This window comes from Saccopteryx leptura, chromosome 5 (assembly GCF_036850995.1).
Source record: "Saccopteryx leptura isolate mSacLep1 chromosome 5, mSacLep1_pri_phased_curated, whole genome shotgun sequence".
Lineage (NCBI taxonomy): Eukaryota > Metazoa > Chordata > Mammalia > Chiroptera > Emballonuridae > Saccopteryx > Saccopteryx leptura.
This window is the reverse complement of record NC_089507.1, coordinates 68626629-68647462: the sequence shown is the minus strand read 5'-3', so window position 1 is coordinate 68647462 and position 20834 is coordinate 68626629. Positions and strand designations below refer to the sequence as shown.

At 43.7% G+C, this 20834-nt stretch overlaps 1 protein-coding gene across 4 annotated transcripts in view; it reads right to left on the bottom strand.

Annotated features, from left to right (window-relative positions):
• AFF1 (ALF transcription elongation factor 1) overlaps positions 1–20834 on the bottom strand; it is a 210229-nt gene that overhangs the window by 5850 nt on the left and 183545 nt on the right. For all 4 annotated transcript variants that reach the window (XM_066385023.1, XM_066385024.1, XM_066385025.1 and 1 more), the window contains 8 exons: positions 18581–19519; positions 8159–8262; positions 7101–7353; positions 6345–6436; positions 6087–6144; positions 2855–2991; positions 2195–2266; positions 1667–1804 (listed from right to left, as the gene is read on the bottom strand). In XM_066385023.1, the coding sequence (XP_066241120.1) occupies positions 1667–1804; positions 2195–2266; positions 2855–2991; positions 6087–6144; positions 6345–6436; positions 7101–7353; positions 8159–8262; positions 18581–19519 (1793 nt within the window). The remainder of the gene's footprint in view (positions 1–1666; positions 1805–2194; positions 2267–2854; positions 2992–6086; positions 6145–6344; positions 6437–7100; positions 7354–8158; positions 8263–18580; positions 19520–20834) is intronic.

The following is a 20834-nucleotide window of genomic DNA, read 5'->3' as shown; positions in this document are numbered from 1 at the left end:
ACAAGTAACCGACCTTGATGAGGGCCAAGTGAGAAACACGTGAGATCACCTAGCCCCCTGGTTGGCAAACTGCAGCTCGCGAGCCACGTGTGGCTCTTTGGCCCCTTGAGTGTGGCTCTTCCACAAAATGCCACGTGTGGGCACTACCTTGATAAGGAATGTACCTACCTATACAGTTTAAGTTTAAAAATTTTGGCTCTCAAAAGAAATTTCAATCGTTGTACTGTTGATATTTGGCTCTGTTGACTAATGAGTGTGCTGACCCCTGACCTAGTCCTAGACCTAATGGACATGAACTGGAGAGCTCAATCAGCAGCAGTAACCTTTGGCTACACCTGCCTTTGGGCTGCGTGCATCCTAAGTGTCCCCAGCAGCCTGCACATGTTGAAGGACTGGCGTGGGAGCTCCATGAGGGCCGTGAGTGTTGTCTGCTCTGCTTACTGCTGCATCCCCTCCCTGTACCTAAAACATAGTTTGGTGCAAAGAAGGTGCGCACTGACTGGAAATGGTAAAAGGAGTTAGCTAAAATAACGTGACTGGCAATTTGCAGAAGTAGGAAGTTACTTCTCAATCAGAACTTTTTTTTAAAGAAAGGCCACTTGGGAATCTCTTCCTTTGAATGTACTAGAAATGGGGCAATCTTCTAGGTGATATTCTTAAAATAGCAAAACCTATCAGTACTGGGAACTTTCAGGAGTACAACCAAATTTAAAAGATACTAGGCAAGTACCATAGGGAAGAAATTCTATCTTTACTTGCACAAGGGTTGTTTTTCAACATCTTATGGCACAATTTCAGTTCAAAAAGTGGGCGGAAATTTTAACTAGAGATAATCATATTTATTCTTTTTTTTTGCATTTTTCTGAAGCTGGAAACAGGGAGAGATAGTCAGACAGACTCCCGCATGCGCCCGACCGGGATCCACCCAGCACGCCCACCATGGGGCGACGCTCTGCCCACCAGGGGGCGATGCTCTGCCCATCCTGGGCGTCGCCATGTTGCGACCAGAGCCACTCTAGCGCCTGAGGCAGAGGCCACAGAGCCATACCCAGCGCCCGGGCCATCTTTGCTCCAATGGAGCCTTGGCTGCAGGAGGGGAAGAGAGAGACAGAGAGGAAGGCGTGGCGGAGGGGTGGAGAAGCAAATGGGCGCTTCTCCTGAGTGCCCTGGCCGGGAATCGAACCCGGGTCCTCCGCACACTAGGCCGACGCTCTACCGCTGAGCCAACCAGCCAGGGCATATTTATTCTTAATATCACTGCTGTGGCTATTATGTTGAAAAAGACAGAGGATATCTGTTTCTAGAAAGTTCTTGCTTACTGAAACTCCAAGCTGTTATGTATAGCAGGAGAAGGGACTCTGACTCTAGTTCGCTTGGCTTTGCCTCTAGTTGTTTAGTAGTGTTAGGCATCTCTAAAGATTCTCAAAGTTTTGACTGTATAGTTTTTAGAATTATCTTTTTACGTTTCCCAATCAGCAAATGCCTTGATTTAAATTATTCCTCAAAAAGTAGAAATATGCCAATAATTTCGTTTACAGGCAAATCAGCACATGGATGTTCACAATTTTTGAAAAGCCAAAGTCACATGAATACACAAATGGTTGCAAAAGGAAGATGCAGATAATGACCCAATATTGAAAATTATTTGAATTTTACTTATCATTACCTTATAATGCATGGAGAAGGTGCCTGGGTAACTTTCGAAGAACTCTCGAAGTGTTCATTAAGAGTACGAGAATACTTTATTGCTCTATCTTTTTTACAACGGAACATTGCCATGTTCAAAATGGACTGGCAACGCATGCTGTGAACATAAAAAGAAGTTGAGTGTCACTACTACAGAAAGATGGCCACCTAACCCTTTACAACCTAATGAACACACGGGTTTCCTCATCTACACGAAGAAGAGTATCTTAAGAATCTTACTGCACTGTTCAGTCATCAGAACTAAATTTTGGCAGAAAACACAAATGTACAAGGATAGAATTTAAGTCACTAGACCAAAGCATTTGAGTCATCAGTATAATGGCAGTAGGTGCCATTTCATCATAATTAACTCTCAGTGGGATTAACCCCTTGACCTTAATCTCTTACTGATTACCTTTCACTTTCAAAATTGCTTAGCAATTTTCATGCTAAGCAAAAGATATAAAAGCCAATGTGATACTACTTGGACAAAGAAAAAAGTACTCACCATAAAACAGCTAATATTTTCTCTTGTGTTGGTGCTGTGGGGTCTGAGAAGGATTTTAATGACATTATCAATCTATAGGAAAATATAAAAACAGATCAGGTTAAACAAAAGCAGTTGGAAAATCCCTGACACAAAGATATCTTAGTATGTTTGTCTCAGTTTTCTACTGATTTTTCCTGAAGATGTGAAGATGAGAGCAATGCAGGGAAAAAAATGAAGCTTTAGGGCAACAATTCAGGCCATTCAGAAAACTAGGTGAGGACACACGTCTCTTTTCTGGCCTGTCCACCTGCTTAAACCCAAGTAGACTTGTGTCCTGACTGAGTCCCTTGTTGAAGTGCAGATAATAAAGACAGGAGCTTAAACTGAGATGAGAGGGCACCTGATTAGAAAGCCAAACTGGAAAACCAACCTCTGTCCGAAAGGGTTGGCATTTAGAGTGCACCTGGCAAATGATGCAGTTGGAACCAGCTTTTCTGTTCTAGTATTCACCCAGAATATAATTTTAGTTCAGGATAAAAAAAAAAAAATCCTGGATCAGTAACTTTTTTAAGGCTCCCCTTTATGAAGCTGCCTTTATACTAAGGTTCAAATGGGTCCCACCGACAAAGGTGAGGAAAGAGAAGTACTCAGAGGACGGCAAAATGACTTGGCCCTTACTTAATGAGGTCTTCGGTTTCAGAGTACACCGAGTAAGCTGACTTGGACGCCGGGCTTTCAGACTCCATGGCAATCCCACACTCAATGAAGGACAGGGCGGCTTCCAAGTACTTAAAAGCCTTCCCTACCTTGTCCGTCTGTGAAAGAACATGGACATTGTTAGGCCTAAGACAGACTTTTATTTAGTTTCTCACCCACATTCTTCACTGTAACTTCCCGCTAGTGCCATTGTTTAATTATGGCTACAGATTGAGGGCAAACCAACTAAAATGATTAACAAATCCTATCAGCTTTGACCTACTGAAAACGTTCTTTTAGCACAAATTCCATAGGAAAAGAAGACAATTTTATATTAGGACAATACTTTCAAAACCTTAAAGCACATATTCAACCTAAAGCATTGAGTACATAGCCCCTGTTATTAGAGTTACAGATTAGTCATTATATCATTTTCCTGAGAAATGGATTATTCTGCACATCTAGAATAATGCAGACACAAATTTCTTTGTATGTGTTGAAGTTTAGCTGACCATAAGTAGAAAACGTTATAGTTTATAAACATCTTAGATATTATGTCAACAATAATTGTTTTACGTATTAGAACCCAACATATTGTCTAATCGTCTCTGGAAGCTGAGGTTAAATGTACAAAGTTATCCCCTCTTGCGCCAACAGGGATAAAATCCATAGGTCTCTTAAAGGAAATAAAGAAATATAAATGAAATCAGAATACACATTTTATCATGTAACACTCTTCTCACTTAGTGGAACACAGCCAACTCAACTGAGACAGTAGTGAGTGCCACTTCTTCTCAACCCATGCACCACATGTTTTAAGAGCAACTGAGAAACACATATGCAAGTTTGTACTTTTTGCTGATGCTTTCAATTTGATAATGTTCAAAAGAAAGAATGAAATCAGTCAAGATGAAAGTGGAAATAAAAGGATGGTGACATACCAGCAAAGAAAGAATGGTAATTTTAATTTTTTTAAATGACTCCAAAACATTTTTTTCCTAGAGAACTTACGCTCAGAAAAACAGTAAAGAAGACAAATCAAATTAGCATGGCCCAATTACTCAGTAGTGCAAGGCCTATAGGTTTGCTGCACTGTTGGGAACTTAACTCTTTCAGTTTCCCACCTGACCTACGGTGGCGCAGTGAATGTGTCGACCTGGAACGCTGAAGTCGCTGGTTCGAGGCCCTGGGCTTGCTCTACTAAGACACATGTGAGCAACTCAGAGTTGCTTCTCGCTCCTCTCCCCCGACCTTTCTCCCTCTCTCCTTTCTCTAAAAATCAGGAAATAAATCTTTAAAAAAGAAAAAACTGAAAAAGAAAAAAAATTTAAGCTTTCCAGTACCATATTTTTCATGGAAGTTTCCAAAATTTAAATTGGCCTTAGATATAAACAAAAGAAATGACAATAGAGCAACCTATCAATATCCACCTCCTTAAGAATTTTGTAAGGCTAATAATGCACATAAACCTGTGATCAACTGCATGTGTCTCCAGACAGTGTTAAAGGAGGGAGTTCTTACTTCTCTGCTCATCAGTGCAGATAACGTAGGAGTGCAAGAGGCTCCCCTGCACTCAGCTGTGCATGTAACTGTTAGGAACGTGAGACAGAGGTCTCTGCAACACTACAATTAAACGGGAGTATTACAAAGGAGCTGGCCATCCAGGTTTTTGTCCAAACTGGCATACTTTGAGACTAAAATATTATTACAATGGGATGCAATAGGCGCAGACTAGGACTGTCCTGGACCCACTGAGATATATGGTCAGCTTAGGTAGGAAAAAGATTTGCATATGTAGAGATTAAAAGCAAAAGAAAAACAAAGTTCTCTGGAGAATACTTCCTTGTTGAACAATGAAGGAATCCAATGCTTAAAAAGTGTCCAGTGTCGGCCTGACTTGTGGTGGCGCAGTGGATAAAGCGTCGACCTGGAAATGCTGAGGTCGCCGGTTCAAAACCCTGGGCTTGCCTGGTCAAGGCACATATGGGAGTTGATGCTTCCAGCTCCTCCCCCCCCTTCTCTCTCTCTGTCTCTCCTCTCTCTCTCTCTCTCTCTGTCTCTCCCTCTCCTCTCTAAAATGAATAAATAAAAAATTAAAAAAAAAAGTGTCCAATGTCAAGACAAGTTTTAGATAACTGGCTGACAAGGTACTATTTACTCTTTTTCAAAACCCAGAGGCCGCACCCAGTCCTAGCAGCAGCTGCGGCCTGCTGGAAGACTGCACACACCACTGCTTGGCGGCCTCGGTCCGACTCTGCCTCAGGCTGTCCTCGCTCAGGGCCCCCGGACACCTAGGACAGGGGCTTTTCCTGAACAGCCTTACAGCATCCAGCATGGCAAGGACTCCTACACTTGTCCCAACAAATGGGGGCTTGATAGAAGAGTCTCAGCCCAGCGCCACCGAGCCTGCTGAGAACAGACCGGGGCTGTGTGCGCCGGGCCACAGCCTTGGTTCGGTTCCCTGTGGTTCTCTAGAGTGCAGGGTGAGGTCCGCAGGTGGGAGAGTAAAGGCAACCCCAACTCTTCTCCTCTGGTACACAATTCAACTTACCGTATGTGTCAGGGTTTAGCTTCAGGGAATACATGAAATTTAAATGTTCAAATATTGACAAAGGGCAAATATTATCTAATTATAGTACAGCAGAGTTCAGAACAAAACCACCACCTTCCAGAAAGTCCAACAGCCACCAGGCAGAGTTCACTTTTTTAAAGCATGTAGCAATCACTGGCTACATCTTAAAACTCTAATTGCACCGGTCTATTGTTCCCTCAGGTCAGTCTCTCAAGGACTTTAAGATAGTTCTGGAATGCAAATAGGCTGCCTCCCTTTCAAAATATTTCAGGGTGGACACAAATAGATCGACTTCCAATAACAGGACTCATTTTTCATATCCAGAGAGCTGATTCAGTGGGGCAAGGAACACTGACACATTAAATAGAACACTACCAGGAAGACCAGCTTTCACTCACTTAGCACAGAAAACTTGTGCTAGGTACTGTGTGTATTTGCCCATGATCAATTAATGGAGTCAAAGAAAACAACTTTATTAATATCCCTTCACTCATCAAGATCCTTCCGATTCTGTTTCCGTTGTGGCCAACGTCAGCCCCCACACCTGCCCCACTCTTCAGTAGTATGGAATACCACAGAATGACACTACAGATACTTCCTCAGAAAACATTCCACCAAAAGGGACAAAGAACCAGGACTGACCATTAATTCTGCTTTTTGCTTCAACTTTTTCGCCTCCTTCATGTGAAGATCTGCTTGTCTGAAAGAGAAGAAAAGGTCAGGGGTGGGTCATATGAACTTAAATTTACTAGACTAGAGCAAGGTGGCTGAGGAGACTGAGAGGGTGAAAAGGGGTGGGGAGAGGGAGGGCAAGAGGAGGGAGGAAGCAACGAAAGGGAAGGAATGGGGGAGGGGTGAAGAAACGGGCAAATTAAGGGCAAGAAGCATCGAGAACCTTACTTGTCAAACTTCACTTGAGGCTTCCCTGGTTTAGAGTTACCGTTTGGCAAAGAAGGCACTGGAAAAGGGTTTGCAGCATCTCCAGAAGATACCTTTAAAAAAATCAGTACATAGATCTTACTCGAACATTCAAGATCACTGACCTAAATACACCAGCTCCTTAAATTAGCCCAAAATAGATTAAAAAGAATAAAAGAAAGAAAAGAAATACAACACTGCACAATGTGGTCTGGTCAGGCACTTTCCCAGTCAGATCGAACTGAGCTGTAGGTTCTGATTGTATCGGGGATTCAAAAAGAGGACAAAACTGTCTGTCCATGAAAACAGATAATCAGCAAAGCCAAATGTAACCTTTTCTTCTTTAAATCAATAATACATTCTCATCACCTCATACACATACGCCCAGGTTAACAGGAAGAACTTGTATTTGAGGAAAGTGAATAATTTTTTCCCATTGTAATCAATAACTAAAGCATCTGAGATCAAATATTCAAACCAAGAATAAAACATCTATTCTGATATTTCCCTTCTGAATCACTTTAAGAATAAACTGACACCTAAATGTTCCTATACTATTAACTACCTTTTACTATCCCTCTGAAAAGTAGACTCTGAAAACAAACCACTCAATATTGCCTTACTTAAAGTGATGAATAGCTCTGAAGTACCATCACTAGGAATTTATCCTATTGGGAATTTAAAGTCAAGATATACCAAAATGTCCCACTTTACACAACTGTGCCTTCCCCTACTTACTTTGTGTTCTGTAGAGCTTCCAGAGACCTTCCCTTCTGTTTTTCTGTGCTTGGGGGTGGAAGAGTCCTTATGGTTGCCCTTGGTACCACTGGCACTTTTGGGAGGGTGCTGGCCACAGGAGTGCGCCTCCCGCCTTGGCCTCTTTTGTGCAGGCTTGGCTGGTTTCTGGGAGGACGAGGACGAGGACAAGGAGGACACAGGTGTGGGGGGAAGCATTTCCTTCTTTGAGGGCTCAGAGGAGGGCCTGGGTGTTCTGGAATGAAACATCATACAAAGTTAAGGTAGAACATAAACCACACAATGGTTGCTAACAAAATATAAGCTGTCACAAAGCGTGAAATCCATTTTTGCACAAAGGCCAGACTTCACAAATATTGGGACTTTCTGATGCCTTTGAAAAATCTAGTCCTACCGATGAGTAATAACTGAAGTTCTATGATTTGTCTCTAAGCTTGGAGAGTCTGCCAGTGGTCCTAACTTTCCCTAACCAAGCCAGCCCACGTTAGCTACTCCCCACCCTGCCCCTCCCGCTGACAAGCAGGCAAACCCAGGTGCCACCTTCATATCTGACACCTCCTCTCTCTCTCTCTCTCTCTCTCTCCCTTATCCCTCCTATATGGGGATATTATGCACCTGTTTTGCCACGTCATTTTTTGAAGCAATTTCTTGAACAAATCAGAGAATACTAGTTACTTTCTGTGACTTCAGACAGGTCATTTTCTCTCTGTGCCTTGGTTTCCTATTCTGCAAAGGAAGGACAATAATAGCACCTTTCTTTTTTTGTGTAAAAATTCCTTTGGAAGGAAACTAATTCCAGGTTTTTTAGGAAACTTTCCACTGTTAAAAGCTTTTGATGAATCCAAGTTTGCTGCCAAATGTACTGTTAATTTCTATAAAGTCCTCATGGAGAAAAGTAAAATGAAACCACACATCATCAAAATGAGCCAGAATGAATTTATTAACCCACTCATAGTATCGCAGAGAAGAACGTTTCTGCCATGTCAAGACCCACACTGACTGCATCACCATCCTAGGTTGTTCCTAATCTCTGTACTCACTTTGTTTTAGAAGATTCTTTGTAGGAGGATGCAGATGATGACTGGCATTTAGTCTCTTTCTCCAGTCTGACTTTCTTGCTATCATGGTCTCTTTCTGCTTCACCCTGTGATTATAGTATAACGAAGTAAATAGTTACAAAAATAACTATAGGCAAAATAGAAAAAATATAAAGAAAGACAATGGGAATAATTAAGACTTCTGGAGACATTTATCTGTATACACACAGCATCCTCCTAAGTACCTATACTGTGTGTGTGTGTGTGTGTGTGTGTGTGTGCGCGCGCGCGCGCATTCAGGAGTAAGGGCAGCAGGCAATCTAGATTTGATGTGACCTCCGTGGAGACCAAGTTTTGCATGAGGAAGAACTACTCTTCATACCTAGGAAGGAGAGGGTGTCTAAGTAATAGCTGACAATAAGTAGCTGACTTCAACATGTCTTTAGTGTTTTCCTAAGTATAAAAGAATCAGTAAAATGTGTATTCACATCAAGTATCAGCAGATAATTCTTTTTATTGAAAGACGGAGAGAGATAGAGTGGGAGGGATAGACAGACAGGAAAGGAGAGATAAAAAGCACCAATTTTTTGTTGCAGCAACTTAGTTGTTCATTGACTGCTTCCTCATATGTGCTTTGACGGGGGTTGGGGGGCCTGCAGCTGAGCCAGTGACCCCACGCTCAAGCTGGTAAACCTGTGCTCAAGCAGGTGATCTCTGGATTTTGAACCTGGGTCCTCAGCATCTCAGGCCAATGTTCGATCCACTGTGCCACCACCTGGTCAGACCAGCAGATGACTTTCTGAATAAGGTTCTCCCAATCTACTTTCAAAAGAACCATCTATTTACATCCATTAATTTAGTGGTCATATAAAATTAGGAGTGAAGTACGTACTTAAAGCTTAGGTTTTCTTCTAATGGAAAACAAGTATATTGCTAAAAATGAAACAGGCTACAAAATCCTGTCTAGACATCTTACAGATAGGACCAGAAACATACAATAAAAGAAGAATAGTTGTTTTGGGATTTCAGCTAACTTTCTCTTCTACTAATACCATTAAAAAAAATAATATATACACACACACATATGTGGTGGCTTTATATCCTTTTCTACATGCACTGCTCACAAAAATTAGGGGAACAGGAAATGTGCAATACTCCAGTACTTTCAGCCTTTTGTAAAGTGCATTTTCACCAATGAAATAAGTTGGTTTTGCATCTCATTTGCATAATCAAACTTTCTTTGGTTTGTCGTTTGCTTTTCTGATGGTCTTAAAAAAACTCAAATGCTTTTTTTATCACTTCATATTCAGTTTGAAATATCTGTGAGCAGTATCTATAGAGTAATATGTTTTCATTTTTCAAGAAATTTGATAGAAAATGATTCTAAATATGATTTTACTAAGGAAAGAGTGACGAAAAGGAATATTTAATTCTGTAGGAACTGAGTACTTCAAAATATTCCTTTATGTCAACAAAAGTGTGAGATAAATATACAAAATTATTAAAAGAACTAAAAATTCGTCATGGCAAGTCTTGCATGTTCTTGTGCTCACCTGTCAACACAAAGTTTACAAAAAGCCTACCAGGTCAGCGCAATGACTTCACGATGGCCTCTTTCCCCCTGGCCTGGGCTTAGGCGACACCCATGGGAAGGAGCCACTACCTGTCTAGCAAGTGACAGTGAAGGGATTGGGGGGAGTATCAATTAATTCTGATGCGCATTTAGAATTAAACGCCTCCAACTGTCAGTTCACTGAAAGAGAAATCTAGGACACCACTAGTCAATCTAGGACGATCCCTTAAAAGCCTGAAATCCTCCCTTAAAGGCAAAAAACATTCTTCAAATTAACTGATTGTAGGAGGCCCCAGCTTTCACCTCCGTCTCTCTCGTCCTCTGAATTTCTTCAAGAAAAATGAATAAATTAAGACATGTAGGCTCAGGCTCTGCCCGGACGCTGAGGGCAGCCTGGCCCGGCTCGAAAGAAGCAGAGAGGGGAAAGGCATGTCGCTTGGCGTGCCGCAGACAAGCCTGGCCGGTGCGCACTGCCCTCAGCCTCATTCAGCTTCTTTCCTCAGAACGGATCATTCCAAGTGGCTTATAAAGATACTTCTTTTCAATTTCTTGGTTTGCACACAAGTGAGAACGTTAAGAAGAAGGGACATATGGGTGGAATAGAGAAATTACATCCAAGGGAAGGCTCACACCTCTAGAGGCGACTGATTCTGCACTGACTAGCACACTCCTATTGACAGCCCTGCGTCTAGGGAGTGCTTGCTTGGACATGGCTAGTCTGAAGTGACAGGTGCCCTCAAAAACTTAGTGCTAAAAAGGAAAATGTAATAATTTTTACTCTGATTAAATGCTAAAGTGATATTTTAGATATGGTTGGCTAGGAAAAAAATTTTTATTTAGAAATTAATGAGATGACATTGATCATTAAGAGTACACAGGACCTGTTCGCTTGACTCAGTGGTAGAGCGTCGGCCTGGCATGCAGAAGTCCCGGGTTCGATTCCCGGCCGGGGCACACAGGAGAAGCGCCCATCTGCTTCTCCACCCCTCCCCCTCTCCTTCCTCTCTGTCTCTCTCTTCCCCTCCCGCAGCAGAGGCTCCATTGGAGCAAAGATGGCCCGGGCACTGGGGATGGCTCCTTGGCCTCTGCCCCAGGCGCTAGAGTGGCTCTGGTCTCGACAGAGCGACGCCCCGGAGGGGCAGAGCATCGCCCCCTGGTGGGCAGAGCGTCGCCCCCTGGTGGGCGTGCCAGGTGGATCCCGGTCGGGCGCATGTGGGAGTCTGTCTGACTGTCTCTCCCTGTTTCCAGCTTCAGAGAAATACATAAAAAAAAAAAATTAAAAAAAAAAGAGTACACAGGTTTCAGGTAAACATCTACTCATTTGAACTGTTGATTGCATTGTGTGACCATCACCCAAAGTCAAATCATTTTTTGTCACCGTATGTCTGTCCCTCTTTAGAAAATTTTAAATTACATATGTGGCTCACATTTCATTTCTAGTGGACAGTGCTCTGCACATTTTTTTTAGAGGAAGTCTGCAGACTGGACTCTGAACTTCCAATCAGCCAGTATAAAGAAGAAATTATAAAATGTGCAAGATACGATAAAATTGAATCAGTTCCTCAGAAATATAACCATTCACGACAGAAGGCTGGAGAAAAGTATCCTGAGCGCTGCACAAGGAAAAAAGAGGAGACGTAAAGAAGCACATTTGAAAGGCACAGCTGAAGCACAGCCCGAATATCGCCCAGCTGTTTCTCGGGGGCGTGGCGCAGGGCCAGCGCGGAGCCTGACGCGCCTCAGGCGGATGGATCTGCTGGGGCTCTGTGTGAGCACCGGCCGCTGCTGCTCAGCTTCATACGGTAACACCGCAGTCAGTCGACGTTGGCAGACAAGGAATAATAGACTGTAAATGACTGGGTCAAGAGAGGACATGACTACTTGGGCACCCTTCTCATCACTCATCTACTGTGCCCCAGGGGCTCAGCTACCAATGGGCGGCGTGAATTCTCTTACGTTTTAAAGGCTGCAAAGCTGGCATAGCAAGCAGTGCAGGAAGATGGAAAACTTATCCTTGGGAAAACTCACAGAACTTGCTAAAAAATACCCAGCAGATTTGTACGTGAGGTAGTTAGTAACATACACTTTTTGCGATGGAAAGTATTTCTAGGCAGTTAGAGACACAGAGGATAAGTCCCTAAGGCACAACTAAGCATAAGCGGTCCACAGTTACTTCTTAAAGAAAACACCAGACTTCAGAGGTGGAACGAGAGTTAATCTTTTATTTGTACATTTTCATGCTGCTTAGGATTTGCCAGTTATGACTAACCAAAGTGGCAGACCTTTCAAACCACATATAAAAATGAGATTCGTAGTGAGTCAATCCTCACAAACTGGTTGTTATAACCCTGGCTTGTGCCAATCAGCGACCCCAGAGACCATCTAAAACTGAGAAATCAGCAAATACGGATGTCAAGGCCAGCATTAATGACTGTGTTGGCACTAACTGGAATAATGTGCTTTATACGGCCACGTATCAACTTAGAAGCTGATAATATTCTGTAAGCTGGTATAAAGTGAACCGTTAAACCAAACAAAGCACAAGTCCCCTTCTGTTCACTTTGCTTGCTTGACTGAGTTCAAACCTGTGGGCTTGAGCTTACATTTCTGTACACTGTGCACTTGGAATGCTGTCATCTTCTGTCTGGAACCAGTCACAGCAGCTTCCCCAGCACAGGCGCTCAGTAAGTATTTGTTCACTGGCACAGAAATTCAGTTTAGCAGCTGAGGGGCACAGCTGAGGTCCCTGGGAGCAGGACTGCACTACCATAACTTCCAGTGGCCGGATTTAGGAAGAGGGAGCTTGGCAACACTGAGCAGCAGGAAATACTGGAAAACAGGAGGCAAGAAGTCTTTGAGATTTTTCTAGATGAAGCAGCAATTTGAAAATGAGATGAGAGTGATATACTCTCTCTTGAAGAGGAAAAAGAAGTCTCCTGTGCCCTGTGGCTTAGCCCAGATCAACCTCCATTCTGGGGAATCCTGTCCGAGATCTGGTGGTAGGAAGATCCCTTTTCCCACAAGGATAAGTGTCTCAATGGGGCACCTACAACAAAAGGAGAGTGTTGGCTGACGACCTGGTCCTAACTGACTTGTTTGCTTTTCTTAACCTGTTGGGTCAGGCAGTCATGGGTTATCTGCCAAATGCTGCTCCACCCACAGAGCAGAGTCAAGGCGAGAATGCAGCCCATAAAAGGAAGCGCTAGGACTGTGCTGCAGCAACGTGGTTGCTGGTCCAGGCGGCTGCAGGCAGCTTCCTGCCTGCCCGGCACCTGGCTCACGGGGTAGGGACCTGCAGTAGCAGGAAAACGAAGGTGGTTTTTCCAGAACTGACACTAATTTGAGGCCATAGTGTTTCTAATAGGTGCTAAGAAAGTGTACTGGGAGCTTGGCTGTGATGGGGAGAGATGAGGGGTCTCTGAAAGGGAACCTGAAGTGGAGAGGGAGTGTGGGGTGGGTGGGAGGTACTAGGGTAGCAAGAGCGTGGGCACTGAGCCAGGAACGGCACTGTAATGGTCAGAGGCAGCACACCGATCCTTGAACAATGACCTGCGACTCTCTCCAAGGGTGCCCCCACTAGACACTTGGGAAAGAAAAAGACCACTGGACTGGGAGGAGTCGGCATACCTGAGCTCCCAATCGCTTCTGCTAAGCAGCTGGCCGAGGGAAGTTAGAGCCTCTCTATATCTCATCTACATAAGGTGGTGGCTGAACAAGTGGCCTGTACGGTCTCAGCACCCAGATTCTACGTCCTGTCATTTTCTGCCTCAATGAAGTAAATGATCTTGGCAGCAGAGGGAGTGGAGCAGCAGCAGCCGGAGCTCAGGTACTTCTCCGGGATGTGCCTCTGCAGGAAGTGCAACAAGATGACACAGCAGATGCCGAGGCCGAGTCAGCACCGCGAAGAAGCGCGGGACTTACTGAGAAGACAGGCTACAGTCACTGGGATAAGTACTAAGGAAAATCAATCCACTTTTTTCTTCTTTTTTAGTGAGGGAATACACAGGCATTAATTAGAAGGGCTTAAAACAGTCTTAACATGCATATGGTTACAATGTTCTTAGAGTACCTAACAAGCATGAAGAAATCAGTTTGAAGTGGCTTCAGGAAATTTTAAGAAATGCCTTTTCAAACCCTTGAGTGTGAGAGATAATAACTAAGAATGTTGATTTGGGGAAACAATTCTAGAAAAGGCAGATCTCAGATGGAAAGGAAGGACTGAAGTGACAACCATCTGCAAGCAGTAAAAATGCACATTTTCCACCACATCTCATAACTTCCCTTCTCTGTGCCTTAAAGCACACATAAATGATGGCACTGAAATTAATTTACAAAAATGGCAGTTTGTAGGTCAGTAAAGCAATTATTTAGAAAAAGGAAAAGACTGGAATAAATGTATCTCCCTGTCCTGTTATTTACTAAAATGACTATTCAGACAGTCCAGCATTCTCTTGAAAAGAAATTTATAAAACATTGAATTAAATGAACTTTGAGCTATAAAAGTGCCCAGAACAATTCTTAGCTCACACGTGGAGCTCTACACACACCACGTGCGTTTTTAGAATACAGTACTATCAGTTGCACAGGCATGACCGTATATTACATTGTGCTTCTCAACTTTTTCTTCTAAATCTGGAAAACATAACCTTGATTTTAAAATTATTTAAAAGAAAAAAACTAGTATTTTAAATTCTGAACTATAATCAGGATGATGAACTTCCGTAGTTTATGTAAGGAGCACTGTGTCTGTTCATGCCTATTAACCCTCACAATTTTCTTCACTTTTCCTCATAAATTGTTCCTTAACTGCTCTGTTAGAGTGCTAGAGTTATACATACATACATATGTAGATATTTTTATGGGTGCCACATCGGATGGCTTCATCACAGCTGCTAACCACCATTAACTCTTTATGATCATCTTCTCACACTTTTAAGTCTAAATGGCTTCTAGGATCTGCTTAGCCTCTAAAATATTTGCTAAATTTTGTGCCAGGAGAGGAACAGACCCTAAACTGCCTTTAAATAAAAATAGTAAATTCCACTAATGTGAAAGATCAAGCACATTCTTCAACTGTTCTCACTACATCCTCAGAGAACTGGTTTTAGTGATCACACTTAAAATAAAGAACATGCACAAGTCTCCAGGACCCAAATTTGGGGAAAAGTGCCCAAGCTGAAAAAGAGGACAGCCCAAACTCCGTCTAGGCACCCAGGCCCACATGCTGGGCCGCCTGGGGGCGGCTGATGCCCTGACCTAGGAGTCAGGATCCTGACAGGAAAGGGGAAGCCTACCTCATACAAGGAAGGATCTGAGGTGAATAATGTTCACTATTAATCATAACTGGCACCCAGCAGGAAGTAAAACCAAATGACACATGATTCTTTCTTTGATCATGGAATAAGTTTACAGTGAACTGATTTTTATATTTATTTATCTGAAAGATTTTAAGTAATGTTTTTAACTAGTGACATAACGCAAGGAATTCCTGGTTGCCTAGACGCATGACATCTAAACACAGCACACTGGAGGAATTCTTCCACCCAAAGAGCGAGCTCTGTACAACGTTGGCCCTGTAGTAAGGCTCTGTTGCAGAGGTTCCTCTAGATGTTAGGACTGAGAATTTAAAAATACCAGTGGGGGGTCAGGGGTTGGAGGGTGCACACCTGCCACCAGTACTAAAGGCTCTCCACAAGATCACTGGTTCAGACCCCTGTCAGTGAAACAGCGGAGAGGCAGACTGTTCCCAGGCCCTTGAAGAAAACACATCCTCTAAACAGAAAGATAAATGAGCTTCCCTAATGCAGCTCAGCTCGGCCAAGGGCTGGGAACATGGCTTTTAGAGGACACAGCTCACATACGCAGCACAGAGAGCTGGAGTTGGTCCCCTTTCTGGAGTCTCAAGCAACACTTCTGGATTTGCCCCAAGTATGGACTGGGCTGAGAACTGTCTGGGGAGCCCCCAATTCCTAACATTTTTAACTGGTTAGTAAGCATCTTTGAAGCTAATACTTCTCTCTCCAGCTAATGCACAAGGTTAGCGTTGGAAATTAGACAAGATCATGGTGGCCAGGAAAATAGGTGATAAAAGGTGTCCCAGGAAGAGGAGGTAAATGTGTGTATTTTTGAAGTCTTTTCAGGTAAATCAAATGCAGGGACTTTTTCCCTGGCCAGGTCTACCACAATTTCCTCCATTAAGTTTTATACCTCTAACACACAAACACTGTTTTAACAGTTTCCTGGCATGAGAAAGAATATGGTCTCTTCTGGCCGAAACAGCACTGCCAGTTCGCACCTGACTCCACCCATCTCGACCAGCCTGCTGCAGTCCTGATGGCAACGCTCTCAGGTCTCGTTTGACAAGGTTCTGGAGAAAACAGGAGCCCTCACTGTTTGTTACAGTCATGTTATATTTTTAACCCAGCAGAGTAATCAGCTGAATCACAGACATGACAGCAGTCTCCATGATCTTTTTATCCTTTGTTATTCTTAGCTCAACTACCACAACTGAGTAAGGAGTTTCTTCTATGCTTAAAAGAGTGTTAACATTTTTACTCCTCAGCAGGAAAGAGTTGGCTTTTCTAGTGCCTTTCACTCTGAATCTTGGGCAGGCTGGCTCAGGAATGCCCCTGTGGAAATATATACTAAGTAATCTGTTGTCATCAAGAAGTAGCAAAAACAGTCAGGTGTCCAATGATGAATAAAGGAAAGGAGGAGACTGTCCAAAATAGTGATACGTCCAGGTTCCTGAGGGTCAAAATGCAGGGTTTTTCTCTTTTTTTTACTATGCTCATTCCTTAAGTGAAACTTCCAAAAATTGAAATAAATAGACAGATTTTTAATACTTTACAAGGTACCATTCCAGCCTATGTTAGTCAACAGATATCCTAACCATAAGTTTAATAGCTCTAAAATCTTTTAAAATGTTCTGCTGATTAATAAAAGTCAATAATGGCGGTCCAGATTCTAAATCTGGTGTTCAAATTAATGAGGTACCAGTTGTCCCTCGCCATATCGTGCCTCCCTTTCGCAGTCTCACTGTATCGCGGATTTTTAAATTGTATATATCTAATTTTGTATCATGAATTTTTCACTATATCACAGGATTTTGCGGTATACAGGTATTTTTATATACAGTGTGTCCATAAAGTCATGGTACACTTTTGACCGGTCACAGGAAAGCAACAAAAGACAATAGAAATGTGAAATCTGCACCAAATAAAAGGAAAACTCTCCCAGTTTCATACCTATTCAGTGCAGTTCGATGTGGGCTCACGCACAGATTTTTAGGGCTTCTTAGGTAGCTATCCCGTGCAGCCTCTACAGACTCGCCACTGACTGATGGCCTACCAGAATGGGGTTTCTCCACCAAACTGCCGGTTTCCTTCAACTGCTCATCCCACCGAGTAATGTTATTCCTATGTGGTGGCGCTTTGTTATAAACGCACTGATATTCATGTTGCACTTTGGTCACGGATTTGAATTTAGCAAGCCACAGAACACACTGAACTTTCCTCTGTACTGTCCACATTTTGACTGGCATGGCCGTGGGCTGCTCTGCTGTATACACGGTGTTATGTCATCATCTGCGCATGCACACATGCTGCCACATCATCCTACAGAAACTGGGAGGGTTTTCCTTATATTTGGTGCAGATTTCACATTTCTATTGTCTTTTGTTGCTTTCCTGTGACTGGTCAAAAGTGCACTGTGACTTTATGGACACACTGTATTTATTATTTTAATTACTTTTGCGGTAAACTAAGTAAAATAGGTGTGGGAAAGGTTTATAAGAGTGTGGGGTGGGTTTATAAAGCCTTAAAAATATATAAATAATAAAATAAAAAGATAAGGTCACTACTTTGTGGATTTTCACCTGTCATGGGCGGTTCTGGGACCTAACCCCCCTGATAGATGAGAGACCACTGTATTATGTGGCCATGAGTTAAAATATGGATCAAAAGATCATACTACAGGAGTAAAAATGTAGTGTATAGCAGTAAATTTCAGGAATTCAGAACACTAATGAACATTTCAACTCATGTAAAGCTTTAACTTCTAGGGCAAAATCTAATGGGTCACGTGGTTACTATCAATGTTATCAGAATAAATAAAAATGTACCCCCAAATGATACATTATCCTAAAATGAAATATGCGTTTTTATTTATTTATTTATTTATTATTATTATTATTTTTTCTGAAGCTGGAAACAGGGAGAGACAGTCAGACAGACTCCCGCATGCGCCCGACCGGGATCCACCCGGCACGCCCACCATGGGGCAATGCTTTGCCCACCAGGGGGCGATGCTCTGCCCATCCTGGGCGTCGCCATGTTGCGACCAGAGCCACTCTAGCGCCTGAGGCAGAGGCCACAGAGCCAACCCCAGCGCCCGGGCCATTTCCGCTCCAATGGAGCCTTGGCTGCGGGAGAGGAAGAGAGAGACAGAGAGGAAGGCGCGGCGGAGGGGTGGAGAAGCAAATGGCCGCTTCTCCTGTGTGCCCTGGCCGGGAATCGAACCCGAGTCCTCCGCATGCTAGGCCGACGCTCTACCGCTGAGCCAACCGGCCAGGGCGAAATATGCTTTTCAATGACTGCCTTGTCCTTTCTCAAACTAGCAAGACTGCTAACGGAACCTGGCACTTGGTAATGCCCGTCTACAGAATGGGAAGCATTCAAGTCTGCAATGAAGGAGTAACCTGGTTTAGAGGCAAAGCCTGGACTGTATCCAAACAAAGTCTTCCAGCCTCTTCTCCAACTCAGGACCTACAATCAATGGCCAGTCAAAGACAGCCCTAAGCCGATAGCAGGTCCAGGCCACACTGGGGGGGAAGGCCAGTCTCCCTCACTCACCTTTCTCTTTTTGGCTGACTTGCTTGAGTTGTCTGAGCTTCTCTTCTCAGAATCCAGCTTCTTCCCGACCAGTGGCTGTTTGTCCTCAGGTTTCCTCTGGCGGCTCCCCTTCCCAGGCGGTTGGGGTACCCAAGAGAGGAGGTCCAGGGTTATCTTCACCACCAAGCTTTGCGGGGGAGGAGGGTCTCTGAGCGGGGAGAGCAGCTTGGTGTCTCTCAGAGGCACTGGAAGCTTGTCCTTCCGGCGGTCCTCTTGTACCACCACCGCCCGGCGACAGCCACTAGTCCTGCCACCACTGCCTCCGTCGTGCGCGGGACCCTGGCTCTGAGTCAGGGGGACGAGGGCCAAGTGCTCAGGGCTCCTGTCCTCCACATTGTCCTTCGTGGGCTCGGGACCCGAGAGCGCCTTCGAAGGGGCCGGGTGCCCACTCCTGTGCTTCCTCTTCTCGCTGGGGGTGGGCACAGCTGGCTTAGGCTCCCTGGTGTCTCCAGCACGGGGTCTCCCTTTCGTCTTCACCTTAGGCTTGTCTTTGGAAGGCTGATCCTTGGAGCCATGGGGAAGTCCTGGCTCACTCTCGACCTGCAAGCTGGCCTGCGAGTCCGCCGGGGCAGAGGCCTTGGCAGGTTTTTTGGGTTGTTTTGTTCCAACGGTTTGCCTCTGCAGTGGCTCCTGCTGGGCAGGGGACTTCTGACAGCTCCTCTTGCCAGCGTGGGTGCCTTCGGGAGGGGCCCGGGGGGCTTTGCCGGAGCTTTTAGGGGGAGAATATTTGGATTCTGAATGCTCGTGACTAGTGGTGCCACTGTCACCACCCTTGCCTTTCCCGTCTGGGTGCCGAGGTGGGGGCTCTGTGCTCCCTGGGGCCTCCGGTGGCACTGCTGGCTGGCTGACTTTGGTCAGCCAGTTGTCTAGCTGCCATTTGTTTGTTGTAGGAGGCTCAGGCTAAAAACAAGGAAAAAGAGAGAAGTGTTAACTGAGCAAAGGTGATCAATTCTTCCCTTGTGTTGCCCAATCCTACAATACTGTCATTCCTAACCTAAGAATCTAAGTTCTTTTTATCCTCTTTAATTAAAGGTCAAATTCTATAACGACTGACTCTTAAAACAATCTTCCCATTTTTTTTGTGGTACAGAAATTTTGCTTTAGTAGATATTGACCACTGAATATTGAACAATGTAGATCATTGACAACAGCTGAGAAATCTTTGCAACATAAATGCTTTGTTCTAATGGTAATTACAGTATTATTTAAACAGAACTGACACATTCTGACTTGTAAATTATTCTATCAAAAAATAATAGGGAATAAAAGGAATCCTTTTATCAAGGATTTTCAGAAGAAGGCTAACAAATAAACAGTCTTGGTGATTATAGGTTTCATGCTTTATCTTTCTCTTGACATATTTTTCAACTAAAACTACTTTCTTCAAGACTAGATATCACTTCTCTTATTTACTTAAAACATTATAAACACTTATCTGTGAAAAGGTTTTCAGTCTATGGCAGATACATACTGATTTTCAAATTTTACATCTTGATAAAAAGAGTCAAGTAAAGTCACATCAGATAAGTGCCAATTCTATTTTCAAGTCTTAAAAACTCAAGCATTAAGTCTCTTGTTTCAGGTGATCCGAGCTGAAATAACACCTATTTTTCTAAGACACATAGGGCAGCTCCAAAGCACTGTTCAGAGCCAGGAGATTATAATGATTTTTTATGAAACTGCTCTGGCAAAGAAATAGAAGTCCCTGACATCTGTTACCTCAACCGTTGTTTAAATCTTGGTTGTGAACGGATGGTTGGTGCATCCCACCATCTCTCTCCAACAAGGTGTTAGACCTTAATAGAATGAGAAACCTTTGCATCTCCAGTTCAACTATTATGTCCTACATATGTAGGTATACACTGAGATATTAATTTAAGCATTCCTATAGGTGGATTACCATGCCCATAAATATGCCATATAAAAATATTAGTGTCTAATAGAGTAAGCAGTAATTATACTTTTTTAAAGGGCAGCATATAACTTCATGCTACATGTCTTCCTTAAGATCCACCTAACAGCCCTGGCCGGTTGGCTCAGCGGTAGAGCCTTGGCCTGGCATGCGGGGGACCCGGGTTCGATTCCCGGCCAGGGCACATAGGAGAAGTGCCCATTTGCTTCTCCACCCCCCCCTCCTTCCTCTCTGTCTCTCTCTACCCCTCCCGCAGCCAAGGCTCCACTGGAGCAAAGATGGCCCGGGCGCTGGGGATGGCTC